The sequence below is a fragment of the Vigna unguiculata genome, chromosome 7 (assembly GCF_004118075.2).
Source record: "Vigna unguiculata cultivar IT97K-499-35 chromosome 7, ASM411807v1, whole genome shotgun sequence".
NCBI classification, from domain to species: Eukaryota; Viridiplantae; Streptophyta; class Magnoliopsida; order Fabales; family Fabaceae; genus Vigna; species Vigna unguiculata.
Window position 1 is genome coordinate 17,766,400 of NC_040285.1, and position 14,420 is coordinate 17,780,819.

At 35.0% G+C, this 14,420-nt stretch overlaps 2 protein-coding genes across 2 annotated transcripts; one reads left to right on the plus strand and one right to left on the minus strand.

Annotated features, from left to right (window-relative positions):
• Positions 1–5,904: 5,904 nt before the first annotated feature.
• Positions 5,905–7,094, plus strand: LOC114191242 (zinc finger BED domain-containing protein RICESLEEPER 2-like). The gene is made up of 2 exons (XM_028080414.1): positions 5,905–6,701; positions 6,758–7,094. Exons 1-2 carry the CDS (start codon positions 5,905–5,907, stop codon positions 7,092–7,094), a joined length of 1,134 nt encoding a protein of 377 aa, XP_027936215.1.
• A 2,843-nt stretch (positions 7,095–9,937) lies between these two features.
• Positions 9,938–12,307, minus strand: LOC114191854 (glycinin G4-like). The gene is made up of 4 exons (XM_028081287.1): positions 11,971–12,307; positions 11,620–11,870; positions 10,630–11,541; positions 9,938–10,539 (listed from the first exon to the last, which is right to left on the minus strand). The coding sequence occupies exons 1-4, from the start codon at positions 12,263–12,265 to the stop codon at positions 10,162–10,164; spliced, it is 1,836 nt and encodes a 611-aa protein (XP_027937088.1). The 5' UTR covers positions 12,266–12,307; the 3' UTR covers positions 9,938–10,161.
• Between the last annotated feature and the right edge of the window lie 2,113 nt (positions 12,308–14,420).

The window sequence follows — 14,420 nt, forward strand, 5'->3', positions numbered from 1 at the left end:
TGTGTGCTTGACTTGCTGGGTGAAAGGATTTTCATCGGTTGAGCGAATAAGAGTGGTTGAGCGAAAATTAAAATATCAAAAACCTGAGAGCAAGGTGTGTGCTTGATTCGCTGGTTGAAAGGATTTTCACCGGGCGAATTTTAAAGAATTTAGTCCTAGTATTCTCTAGCTGAGCGAGCCTGCACTTCACTGAGTGAGGGAGTTTTATGTAAAAATAGAGAGCATCAATGGCATATTTTCGCTAGGCAAGTAATGTAGTCGTTGGGTTGAGTATCACTTTAGTTGATACTCACCAATTGAGATATTCATTGTCGAAACGATCATATTATTTATGAATGTATAAATCGTGTGTTTAATTTATATGTTGTATGATGTGTATGGGTATGAATTATGTGGAATGAGAATGTAGTGATTCCTAGTGTAGGAATAGTACAATGTGTGGTGATGTGCAAAGTGTATTAACAATAAAGTTCAAATGAGATTATATTGACTCTGCTAGTGACTCTACTAGTATTAGACTAACGTAGAAAAAATATTTAGTTGTAAGAGTCAAAGATATTCTTATACGTGGATTCAACAAGAGATTGAATCTCACAAATATAGAATTTACTCTGTCATACTCTTTGTTAGCGATGTGGCCTGACAATGATATAGCCTAGCTCTTGAGAGGTAGGGGTAAGTGATGGCAGGTGCGTGATCTCAAATTCTACTTAATACACTTCTCTTACGGAAGTAAAGTCAGATGTTTAGTGCGTATAAGTAAGCCATGAGGCCTTTGTTTGTGATATGCACTTTAGATTGTGATGTTTGAGTATAATGTGTAAAATGTGAAAGAATAATATATATATATATATATATATATATTATGTAAGTTTTATCTTTAATTTCTTTTGAAATACTCTTTTGGAAAATCTTTCATATGGGGACTGTACATGATATAATTATGTATCTATTGTGAACTGTGTGCTTGATTTTATTATGTAGTATCTATAATTGGTTCGTTACAAATGATGCATTTGCACACCTTTGTTTATTAAACTTTTCATTTCTAGCAAACTTTATATCTTAATGGATACGAATACTATTTCACCTTTTAATTGCATGTGTTATTATGTTCCATTTGCATGTGTTATTATGTTCCATTCATTCTTTAACTTTTTTGTATCTCAAACAAATAGTGTTCTGGAATATGCACGTCACAAAGTGATGTGAATCCAGAAGGGTAGATCGTTTTATGGATCTATCTATATTGGAATGCTAATAAGCAAGAAAACTGATAAATTATTTAAAACGAGAAAATGGAAATAGATAAGAAGATGGAGCGGAAATTAATAGACGTCACACTTCCAAGAATGGAAGATAAGCCTTAGAGTTTAAACACATAAAGGGATAAAAGACCTTTGATAAAACTCAGGGATTCTTGAATCACTCAAGAACTTAGGAGAATCACTCTCACTAAGATAGAAGAGATAAAACTCTAATATTTTCTAAATAAAACTCAACTTGTTTTCATTGATAAAATGGTTCAGCTTATATAGAAGTTTTAATCACTGAAATTACAAAAGACACATAAATTTCAATTACAGCCCACTTAAAGCTATTAATGATTCATTCAAGTTAATAATGATCCACTACTTAAATACTAATTGTAACTAAAATTAAGGCAACCAAAAGTCACCCACAAGTATTCAGCAAAGGTCCTCTTGGTCTTCCAAAGGCTCGTTCTTTTGTTGTCAAATGAGTCTTTATTACAACTTGAAAATAAAGAAAAACTGAAGCCCATTGATTTGTTAAGCCAAGACACAATTTGGTTAGTAAATTTTGCAAAGCATTGGGCCCTTATTTAAATAAAAGAAACTGCAAGAAATTAGTATATTGATCTTTCTCCATTTGGGTCATGACGCGATTTATATCATACCCTCCTTCTTCGAGAAGATTTGTCTCGAATCTTAAGACTTTATTTTTCTTCTAGCTTTAATATAAGTTTATTATGTCCTTGTAAAGGACTTTATTTTTCCACAACTTGAAACTAATTCTCTTCCTCTAGGGTGAAATATAAATTGAATAAATTCATATTTGTTCCTTTCCAATGGTTGCAATCCGTGGACCACCTCTTTTGCCAACACTACCCCAGCTTTATATGTAACAACAAATAACTCCATGCATTGTGATTGAAGACTTTGTTTTTCATCAGCGAACTAGATGCATAATAAAGAACTATGAACAAGCTTCATTTTCAAACATGGAAGTTGATGTATTGCATTAACATTCCTATCATTTTGTTCCTGTAAAATGACATCACAAACTGTAGAAGAACAATCATTGACAAATAAATTTTTTGTCCTTTTTTCTCTACTTCCTTTTCTTTTTCTTCATTTTCCCTTCTTTCTTCACTCTCTATTGCTTTTTCTTTCATTTTCTATTTTCTCCTTCAGTCGGTGTTGATCCTTACTGACCTGTCTTGATGTCATAAACTTCAACTTAATTTTATGTCCCTCATGCCTCAAATCAAGCTAACGTTCATCAAGATTGAGTGTTTTAAAACGAAATCATGACCATCCCAAAAGAAGATGACAAGAATCCATGTGAGCGATACCACATAATACTTCTTTCACACATTTCCCTGTATCGAATTTGATTCATGCTTGATTTGGATGAACGTTTGTCGGTAACTAGAGTTTTTCCACCAATCTTTGGCTCACAACATTGTTGTCGCTTCCATAATCGTATGCAACTAAATATGGACAGCCTTTGATTAAACACCTTGTATAGTAAACTTCCATTATTATTCCAAACCTAGAGTCAGGCTCTTAATACCAAATGATGCGAATCTCATTGCACAAGGGTTGACTTAGGATCTTTAGGGTTAGAACCAGTTATGACCATGAGATTTTTTTTTGGCAGAATTAGGTATTCATTTTGAAAATTGGGTGAAGAAAAAAGAAATAAGAGGTGAATTTAAAAGTAGAAGGAAAGAATCACTCTTTCCAAAGGAGGCAACACAGAAAGAATGAAAAACTCCTTTGATACAGCCAAGGGTTCTTGAAACACTCAAGAACTAGGAGAATCATTCTCACTATTAGATAGAAAATAGAATTTCTGAACAAAACTTAACTTGTTTTCATTGATAAAATGGTTCAGTTTATATAGAAGCTTTAACCACTAAAATTACAAAAGACATATAAATTACAGTTACAGTCCACTTAAAGCTATTAATGATCCACTCAAACTAATAATGATCCATTAGATATTGATGGTAACTGAAATTAAGGCAAACAAAAGTTACCCACAAGCATTCAGCAAAGGTCTTCTTGGTCTTCCAAAGACTGGTTCTTCAGTTGTCAAATGGGCCTTTATTACAACTTGAAAATAAAGCAAAACTAAAGTCCATTAATTTGTTAAGCCAAAACACAATTTGGTCAGTCAATTTTGCAAAGCATTGGACCCTTATTTAAATAAAAGAAACTGCAGCAAATTGGTATATTAGTCTTCTCCATTTGGGTTATGATGCGATTCATATCACAAAGGGAACATAATAGTATTGGCAGTAGCAGAAGAAGGCACAAAGGGATTCCATTCCATCATAACCATCTCAATCCTAATCAAAGATTCTTATAAGAAGAATAAGGAATCAGGTTAACAAAGGATGAGTACCTCAAAGTTGTTGGTGTTGAACCTAGAATAAAGAAACCATCATAATGCAGGTACACACTTTAGATGGTCAAGTTAATGACATTAGCATAAAGGTGTATGGAAAGACATAAAACTGACTTGAAAGTTGCATGAAGTTGAACCAATAGTAAAGCAATTAGAGCAGCATTTAGAAAACAAATACAGGACTGCAAAAGAGAGCGTCAGTCCACCTTTATATATACCCAATTAGATGGAATCACTCAGAGGTGTTAGAGATGTTGGACAACTTGACTTGATGCAGGATGATCATCTTTGAGATATTGTCTTTCAAATCGTGGGGTTGTGAATTGTATCGTATCGTGCAATGCAAATCGTGTATCATACTATTTTTACTAAAGGTTTGAATCATCACTTTTGGTTTTGTTCCTCAAACAGGTACACATTTGAGCAACTCTAGATCTAGTACACTTAAGAATGCAATCTACAATCCACTCAAGCAAATCCAATAAAGAATAAACTTTGAAATCTTATTGCTTCTCTAGTTCTGACATGACATATATTACATGAAGATGAGAAGACTAGTCTTGTATAGTTTATTGAAGCATGTATGATTTGTGTGTTTCGTCCTATTGGGTATCGTCTAGCGATTAACCAGTTCAGTATTAAGAGAATTATTCACGTGTCTTAAGATCAGAGTGTAGGTGTGTCTCATGTTTGGCCAATTTATAACAAAATTGCACTATAAATAGGACCTCATAACCTTTGTATTAGGTTATCTTTCTTGTCTTGTGCAAGAGTTTATTATGGAGAGGAACTTCTTAAGTTTTAATCTTTATGATAGTATTTTTTTTTCCATGGACATGGATTAAAATCCATAGACACTTCGATTGAACCAAATCAATCTTGTTTGTACTTGTTCTTCTTGTTTTCTCTTGTGTACCTTCTTCTTTTGTTTCCAACACTTGGTTTGTGCTCTATTTAAGTTATATGTGTGGTAGACTATTCTTTGTGAATTGTGAATTTGTGAGCTATTCCACAACAAAATTCTTCTAATATGACATTATGATTTGTTGAAATCTGTAAAGATACCACCAAGACAGTTTTGAAGCATTTTGCAGCTTCCACCATACAAACCAAAAATTGGGAAAAAGGAAGCAACCATTAAAAGTTGGCTTATCAACAAATAATGCTAACTTCCCAAGCATCTATATGAAACTAGGGGTGGCAATACGGGCTGAGCCCAACGGGCCAGCCCATCAGCCCGTTATTAAAGGAACGGGTTGGGTCAGAATTTTCAACTCGTTGCCCGTTCTAACCTGGCCAATTTGGCCCGTCAATAGGTCAGGCTGCATGACGGGCTAGCCGCAGGCTGGCCCGTAACGCGTGTATGAAAAAAAATTAATGAAAGGCTGGCTTGTGTGTGATGAAAGGCTGACCCGTGTGTGATGAAAGGTTGGCTCTTGAGATAAAAGTTTTCTTTTCTTTCGTAGAGTTTCTTTTCTTTTGCCCCAAATCATTTTCTCCTTCAGCCAGACGCACACCACCACGCACGCACCACCGGTCCACCTCGCACCACTGGACCACTACGCACAGGTGACTGGCGACGACGACGGCGTGAGCCATGGAGGAAGACGGCGACGGTATACAGTGACCCACTTCGCATCTAATCTCCGACGCGAGCAACGATCAACGCGAACAACAATCTCTCCCACTTCGCATCTAATCTCCGACGGTGGAACAACGACCAACGCGAGCAACGATCATCACGATTGACGGCGACGCAAGTTCGTTCCCGATTTTCAATTTTCGATTCCACTTTGTGCCCTAATTTTTGGTTCTGCTACCACCATGGTGATTTTGAATTTTCTACTCCCCTTCCTGCCCTAATTGTTGTGTTCTTTTTCTACTGCCAATTACATTGAATTATTGTTTGTGCTGAATCTGATTGGTCTCTGTTTCTGCTATATATTTTTCGATTCCTCAATTCTGCCATTGTTATATGTTTGGTACCTTGGAATTGGGTGGTGGCGGCCCTGCGTGCTTAGGCTCAGATGGGAAAATATTGAGAGTTGGTGGCATTGCGTATTGGTCTTTATTTCTGCTATTGGTATTTGTTTAGTGCATTACTGTATCAGTTTGGTTTGGACAATTTTTGATTGTGGCAGTGCGTATTGTAATGCTTACTATTGTTGTGTTGTGTTGTGTTATATTGTATATGTCATCTTCAGTTTTTCAGTTTGGGTTTTGTGTGATAGGAACCTCATAAAAATAATGGATGATTCAGTTAGCAAACCTAATGGGGATGTCCATGAAAAACCAAATACTGTAACCGATAGTGTGACTGAGGATAACAAAACTGGTGAAACTAATAAGAAAAAGAAGAAGTTATCATCCTCTGATGTTTGGAAATTCTTTACTAAGATTGGGGTTTGTGAGGATGGAAAAGAAAGGGCAAAGTGTAATGGGTGTAACCAAAAATATATAATTGGTGGTGCAAGATATGGGACTTCCCATTTAAAGCGTCATATTGAAAAGTGTACCAAATGTAGATTTGATGATGTGGGTCAAATGATGGTGGACATGCAAGGAAAATTGAAAGCCAAAAAAATAGACCAAATGGTGTCTCGTGAATTGTGTGTTAATTTAATTATTCGGCATGGTTTACCATTCAAATTTGTTGAGTACCCTGAACTTAGGACTTGGATAAGTTATTTGAATCCTGAAGCAACTCTTGTTTCTAGGAATACTATTAAGAAGGACATATTGAGAATATTTGACAGAGAAAAGATCAAGTTAAAGGGTGAGTTGCATAACATTACAAGTAGGATTTGTTTAACCTCTGATCTATGGACATCTTGCACTACTGAAGGTTATATAAGTTTAACAGCACATTATGTTGATTCAAATTGGAAGTTGAGGACCAAAACTCTTAACTTTTTCCATTTCCCTCCACCTCACACTGGATTTGAGTTGTCTAAGAAGATAAATGCATGTTTGCATGATTGGGAAATTGGGAAATTGAAAAGCGAATATTTTCTATCACCTTGGATAACGCTTCTGGCAATGATGTATTGGTGAAAAATTTTAAAAATCAATTGGTTTTAAATAATTCATTGGTTTGTAGTGGAGAGTTCTTTCATGTGCGTTGTTCTGCTCATATTTTAAATTTGATTGTACAAGAAGGGTTGAAGGTACTTGGTGATGCTCTTGATCAAATGAGACAGAGCATAAAGTATGTTAGAGGTTCTGAAGCGAGAATGATTAAATTTAAAGAATGCCTTCAACAAATAGGGAACATTGATTCATCAAATGGATTGTGTCTAGATGTTCCTACAAGGTGGAACTCAACCTTTTTTATGCTTCAAAGTGATGTTAAATCCCAACGGGTTTTTGAAAATTTACGCTTAGTTGATGAGAATTACAAGTATTATCCATCTGAGGAGGCATGGAAAAGAGCATAAAAGATCACTGTTTTCTATTACAAATTTGATGTCTAGCTCGAGTTATCCTACATCCAACTTGTATTTTTTTCAAGTTTGGAAAATTCAATGCCTTTTAATGGAGAGTGTGCAAGATGGAGACGAAGTTATAAGAAATATGGCTGAAAAGATGATGGTGAAATTTGACAAATATTGGGATGAATACAGTATTGTTCTTGCATTTGGGGCAATTTTAGACCCAAGGATGAAATTAGTTACATTGGGTTTCTGCTTTGAAAAGGTTGACCCTCTTTGTTGGGAACAAAAGGTGGAGAAGATAAAGGACAAATTGCATTTTATTCTCTCAATATTCTTCAAAGACTTCAACTTCAAATGCTCAAAAGTGTTCCCTGAGTGATGCGTTATTCTCATCTTCTACGAAGCCAAACCTATTTGATGTAAGTTATTTACTTTCTTCTAATTTTATAATAATTATTGTTCATATTAATATTCTTTTATTTTGTTTATCGTGTTAGGAATTACAACAACGTAAACTTCAACTAGTGGCTAAAACAGGAAAGAATCAACTTGATACGTATTTAGATGAGCCAACATTGGATATTCATTTTTCAGTAGCTATAGATGTTCTTGAATGGTGGAAGAGTAACAATGAACGTTTTCCAAACCTTGCTTTGATGGCTAGGGACTTGCTAAGCATCCTGATTACTACTGTCGCATCTGAATCAGCATTTATCATTGGTTCTAGGATTCTTAATAAGTATAGAAATTGTTTGTTGTCAACAAGTGTGGAGGCAATTATTTGTACTTCCAGTTGGAAGCATGGTTTTTGTGATGGTAAATTGTTTATTATAGATGTCTTCAGGTCCTTTTTATTTCTTATACACAATTTTTTATATCGTAATTTTTTGTTTACTTTATTTTGTTTAAAGATTATGAAGACAATGACAAAGATAGAAAAAATAGAGGAGACTTGTTCTAGTGCTGCCTCTAATGATCCTGGAAGTGATACAGAATGACAATTGGTATTTGTTTCTAATTTATTGAATTGTCTTTTCATTGTAAAGCATCCTCACTTATTGAATTGCCTTTTTTTAACAGAAGTTGGATTAAGTTCAGATTTGTTGGGTTGGAATCAGATTACTGGAATGTGAATTTTGAATGAGAAGGTTGATTGCAATTGTTCCAAAAGAGTTGCAGCAGAACATAATACATGCAACACTATTTCAGCATTGTTTTAGATTTTATTTTGTTTCTTTTAAGGACAAATTTGTAATTTCCTTGGACAGTCAAATTAGTTAGTTCAGATTACTTTGTTAGGAGCTTTATTTGTGAAACTACTCTTCAATGCATGCATTTCTGTTCTATTTTGAATCACATGTATTGCCATTTTTTTTTTCAAATCACAGGTATACGGGCTGGCCTTTTTTCTCCTAATGGGCTGGCTCATCCCGATCCGTTTTCAACGAGCAAAACGGGTCGGACTGACCCATTTTGCCACTCCTATATGAAACTGGATCAACGATATAAGAACAAAGGATGAAGTATTTTTCTGTTAACACTCAAATAACACAAATAACAACGGTTTGAATAAAACAACTATAATCTCCTAATACCAGAAATTACCCAAAATATTTCAAGAGTAGTTTAAATAAAATCAATTCATATCCCATTGATCATCGACAAACAATAATTCCAAGTAGTCTAAGCGTCTATTAGGATGAGACTAAACCATAAGCAGATAAGTATCTAATTCATTCTTAGAACGATAACACTAATGGATCTTTTTAAGGTTTGCTCTGCTTCTGCACCACCAACTATAAGGTCAAAGCCAAATGTGGGAAACACCAAATCACCCCATCTTTAACCCATTAATTTCAAGAGACAAAAAGAAAACACTGACAGCAATGCTTTGGTGGGATATCACAGTCAACAACGAAATTAGGGATATGGAATCGTTGGAGATTTGGGAGATTCGGAAATTACTGGTTATATTGGCGGATTGGGAGAATTAGAAATGCATAGGAATGGATCGCAATTTGGGGAAGGAAGACGCTTCAAAGGCACAGGAAGGTGTGACAAGGTTGTGCTGTCAAACTCTTACCAAGTATTTTTATCAAATTTTATAATAGATTTAATTTTAATTACGTATCATTTAATTAGAGATATTATAGAATTACTAAATTTTTACAATTATTAATATTTTAAATTGTTTTCTTATTAAATTGATTTTATCTTAAATATCTGTTCCATGATTTTATTTTGAATGAGTTGACTTTATCGTATTAATTACTTTTTGTAATTTCTTAATTTTTAAATATGAATAATTATATAGGTAAAATAAATAAATAGACATTTTAACGATAGATATTTATTACTTATTTATAAATGTTAGTCTCGATATATTTTATTAATAAAATTGAATCTTTAATTATTATAAGTTATGATCATGAATTTTCTTTTTTAACCACCCATAACAATAAAAGAAAATTAGAAGGAAAAACCGTCTTATGTTGTAAATTAGTTGGTCTTCCACGCATTCCATGAATTTACTAAATTAAATTAAAAAACATTCAAAATTAAAACATTTATATATGTTTATATTAAACTGAAAGATAATTTGGTTAATTATGCTGGCCTTATTGCCTTAATTAGCAGATGAATTTTATTCAAATATATGATAAAACACCAGAATGTTTAAAACATTGGCAAAGGTTTTAATTATATTCCATTTATACTCAACCCAAGCCTTTCCATAGACACAAATATCTCCATTTCTTTCGATTAGAGTATTAAATTAGCGATTGTAAACTCCTACATAAACACAATCGAAACTTGTCCAGAAAGAGAAAAAGAACACGAGAGAATAAAGACAAAACTCTTGAAATTAATAAAGACGATTCAGAGATACATAATGTCTCAGCAGTGTACAGAACCACTCAGATATTAACAAAGCCTTGCTCGGATGGTACATAGGCCATTATTTTATTTATTTATTTATTACTATTATTACTAATTTGACGTGCAAAATTTATTATTACTTCATAAAATGGCCATAGATGCCATATACCATCATGCATATGCTTGTTGCTCAAGATGATTGATCCTGAGACGGATCAGGGTTGACCAAAGGACCCCAGTTTCCATTGAACTTGAGGTCATGGACTTGACTCTGTTTTAGCTTGTAAATATTGGAAAGAAGCTCAGCAGGGAATGCCCTGAACGTCTCCTTCAGGTAGCTGGTGACGGCGTTGTCGTTTGTCTTGAACACAACGTACTCAAATCCTTCATCTCCAGCTTCTTCCGCCACCATAAAGTTCTGTGGCACCACAAGCAACTGTCCCGCCCTTAGTTCATCGTCGAACACCACAATCCCTTCGTTGTTCACCACTCTAACATGCCCTTGCCCTCGGATCACGTATACCACACTGTTTGCATCCATATTCCAATGCGGAGAGTAGATTCCATTCTGCATCGATATAATGCGTAACGAGAGAAATTTCATTACTAACCAACAACACATTACTCATATGTTTTAATCAAACAGTTATATACGTACCTTGTAGAGGACAACATACTGGGCACTAAGTCCGAATTTTTTGAGAGCTGGGAAACTTTGGCTGTTGAGGTTTTTGATGCGACCGGCTTTAGGGTTATAGAAGTCAGCGCCTGTAGGGCGAGCAATGTTGTGTTGAAGCTTGGAGGAGCAGATTGTTTCCTCAAGCCCATTTGATCCATGGCGCTCTCTTGTCTCCCATTCTTCGTGTGCTTCTCCTCTTTCTACATCTTCTTCTGCTGGTCTGTGTTCTTTCCAACTCTTCTCGTGGCGGGTCTTGTGTCGCACTGACTCATCTGATTCATCGTCCTCTTCCACGCCTCTGTGTCCTTCTCCTCTGGGGCTTGGGGTTGGTCCTCGTGTGCGGCGAGCGCGAGGCTTGTCTTCTTCATCTTCGTCCTCATCATGGTGATGCTGGTGATGTCTTGATCGTCGTGGAGGGAGTGGTTCAACTTCCTTTTCCTCTTCTTTGCGTACATGCCTCCGGGGAGGGAGAGGTTCAACCTCCTTTTCCTCCTCTTTGTGGACATGTTTTCCGTGAGGATAAGGTTCAACCTCTTTTTCCTCCTTTTTATGTACACGCTTTCCATGGCTTGGTCGCCGTGAAGGGCGAGACTCATCTTCATCTTCATCTTGATCTTCATCGTCGTCATCTTCATCTTCATCGTCATCTTGTCCTTGCCACTTGGGGCTGATCACGCTGAGGCCTTCCTCTAGTTTCACTATCTGCTTCATTTCATCGTCTGGAGAGATAAGCTTCTTTGCTATGTCTTCGTCGATGTTGAGGGCTCGTGCTAAAAAGCGTTTGCCGAAGCCATTGAGCACGTTGCCACCTTCTTCCTCCATCTGCTGCTGCTGATGTTCTTTCATTGCCTCTGGGTGCTCTATATCCGGGTTACCGGCAAGGTAAAACTCCTACATATATACAGGAACATATTTTACTCATGCAATTTGTGAATGAAAGAAAGAAAAATGAAGTTAAAGATCACATACTCTGGGACTTTGATCAAGCTGGTTGTCTTCACTGGAGGTGTCAAGAAGAGTGACAGTAGCAAGAGCTTCATCGCCAGTGTTGAAGATCCAGTAAGGAACACCCCGGGGAATCAAGAGTACGTGACCTTGACTGAACTGACGAATCTTCTGGTGACTGTCCGATGGCTTCTGCGAACTCGAACTAGATTCCTTCGCCGGCTCCTCATACGTCTCAGCACATCCCGATAATGCAAGCCCAAGTGCTCCCTTTCCTGTAACCCCCACACAAACAAGTTAACGACTTTAGCTATAATGTGCAATGAGATAAGCATAGATAAGAACAATCAGAAGCGATGAATGTGAATTAATTACCTTGGATAGCGATGATCATCTGGGAATAAGGTGAGTAAGATGGCATCTGGAGGCCATTGCGGTACAAGATGCGTCTGGTAACAGTGACGCCAGCACATTGCAGCTCAGGGTGTTTAGAGCTCCAGGTCTCGATCAAACCACCGTCGGTCTCAACGCGGTGGTCGGGTTTCAGCGCGTTGAGGCTGTTGAGTTGGCACCTGTTGAACCTGTTGGTGCTGGAGCTACTACCAAAGCATGCACTCGCCGAGAGCAGCACGCAAAGACAAAGAACAGAAAGCGTGAAGGGCTTAGCCATGTTGAAGTAAAGGAAGTGTTGAAGGGGTTGGTGAAATGTAGAACACAGGGGTTGTGATTTATAGTGCAGAGAAGAGAGTGAGAGAGAGACACGTAAGTGAAGGTGAGTTACTGAGTTGGTGACATTCTTCACCTTGCATGGCTATGGCTTCCAAATTTGTAACACCTCATAAGATTGTGGGCTCACCTAGCTTCCAGCTTGGCACACAGAATCAAATTGAATTTGTATGCTTCCTTTGTCTTCACTTCTCAAGTCTATCCGCTCCTGCTGAGACATTGTTGTTCCCGTATAGGTTATTATTGCTTACAAATTTTTTTATAATTGTAGAACAGGATGCTGTGTCTATATAACTTTCTATAAACACAGAATTATAAAAAAATAAATAAAATAACGTCACAACAACAGTCTCAACACTAATCCAATATTTCAATATAAATTATTAAAAAGTTAAAAAATAGTAAATAAAATTACACACGTGTACCAATGATTAATTTAAATGGTTGTTTCTATTTCAATCACTTTTCACATGTAATAAATATTGAACACAAAAGGCTTAATGATATAGAAAATGATAGTTTAACCATCAATTTTATCCTCTTTTTAACTTGCCTACGTGTCATTGTGATGTGGCTTTTTATTTTTATTTTTAAATTATTATAATGTGTCCGATGTGACACTATGATCGAGTGTTGGAGTGTACAGAATCAAGGGACGCGTGCGCCTGTGAAAAGAAGACAACACCAGCAGTAGCGTAGCGGTTTCCACTGAAAGAAATTTTGACAAAAATCAAATTTGTGAAGCGAAGCGGTTTGCACGAAACGGTAGCAGTTCGCAGGAAGCGATTCACAGAAGAAGTTTTGGGTTCGTCCTTCGTGGTTTCCGAAGCAGTCGTCGTCGTGGAAGGCTTCCTTGTGTGCCATGGTTAAGCGGTTGTGTTGTTCAGAGGTTCGTCGGAAACCCTTCTGGTTGTGCATTATTTATTGCAACTTTCGTCTTACGTAAGTTGTTACTCACTTGAATTATTTTAATCTTTTGTATGTGGTCGCAGAAAACACATTTTAATATTTAACATAACTATATTCATGAAGTAAAAGATCTAGACATTCTTATTTTTCTCTAATAACTTTTACTTTATATCAACTTATTGTCCTTAAAAAAATAAAAACAAAAATATTTAATATAAGGACAATATACTTTAACTCACTTTTTTTTACTCACTTTTAACTCACCACTTCAATCACCATCACCATTAGATCATCACATCACATCTCTTAAAAGAATCAAAATAAATAATCTAATGTGAATGAGAGAGTTGTTAAAAGTGAGTCAAAAAAATATAAGTTAAACTATATTTATCCTTGATATAACTATGTTCATTAAAAAAAAGTCTAGCTATTCTTACTTTTCTTTAATAACTCTTATTTTATATCAATATACTCCTATTATTCAAGACAATCAAATAATGAAAATTCTATAGGTGGTTACTAAGAATGATCAGCGACCCTTATAAAAAAACTTCTAAATAATAATCAATTTAAATATTAATTAACAAAATTAAAAATTATTGATTATTAAAATAATCACTATTATAAATAAAATATTATAATTAGTTATTAAATTGATTTTTAAAATTAGTTACCATGATTTTGACTACCAAAAAATTACTAACTAAAAATTAACTACCTAGGTTTTGGCTACTAAAATTACTTAATTTCTAAATTGGTCTTTAATTAATTAATGACCAATTATAATTTTTTATTTATAATAGTGATTATTTTATTAACCAATAAATTTTAATTTTGTAAATTGGTATCTAAATTGGTCACTATAATAACTAATTATTTTTTTGGTTTCAAAAATTGGTTTTCAATTGAGGATTTTCTTATAGTGCATAAAATATCGAAATTGTAAACCATGAGAATACAAATTACTAATTTTAAAATGAACAAAAATATGTTAAATATTAATAAGAAAATTTTCTTCAAATAATTCTTTTCTTATTTAATAATTTTTATTTGTTTAACATAACGTGGTTAAGTTCATTTTTGTCATTATATACATCTAACTTTTTGTCATTATATACATCATCAACTTTTTGTTTCATTTTTATTATTAGAATTCTCATATATAAGTCTAACTAGATGACAAGTTTATG

Coding starts and splice junctions, on each gene's coding strand:
- LOC114191242 (XM_028080414.1), top strand. CDS start 5,905: ATGGATGATTCAGTTAGCAAACCTAATGGGGATGTCCATGAAAAACCA. Junction 6,702..6,757: donor ATAACGCTTCTGGCAATGAT/GTATTGGTGAAA, acceptor ATTGGTTTGTAG/TGGAGAGTTCTTTCATGTGC.
- LOC114191854 (XM_028081287.1), bottom strand. CDS start 12,265: ATGGCTAAGCCCTTCACGCTTTCTGTTCTTTGTCTTTGCGTGCTGCTC. Junction 11,871..11,970: donor GATGATCATCGCTATCCAAG/GTAATTAATTCA, acceptor TGGGGGTTACAG/GAAAGGGAGCACTTGGGCTT. Junction 11,542..11,619: donor AGCTTGATCAAAGTCCCAGA/GTATGTGATCTT, acceptor GTATATATGTAG/GAGTTTTACCTTGCCGGTAA.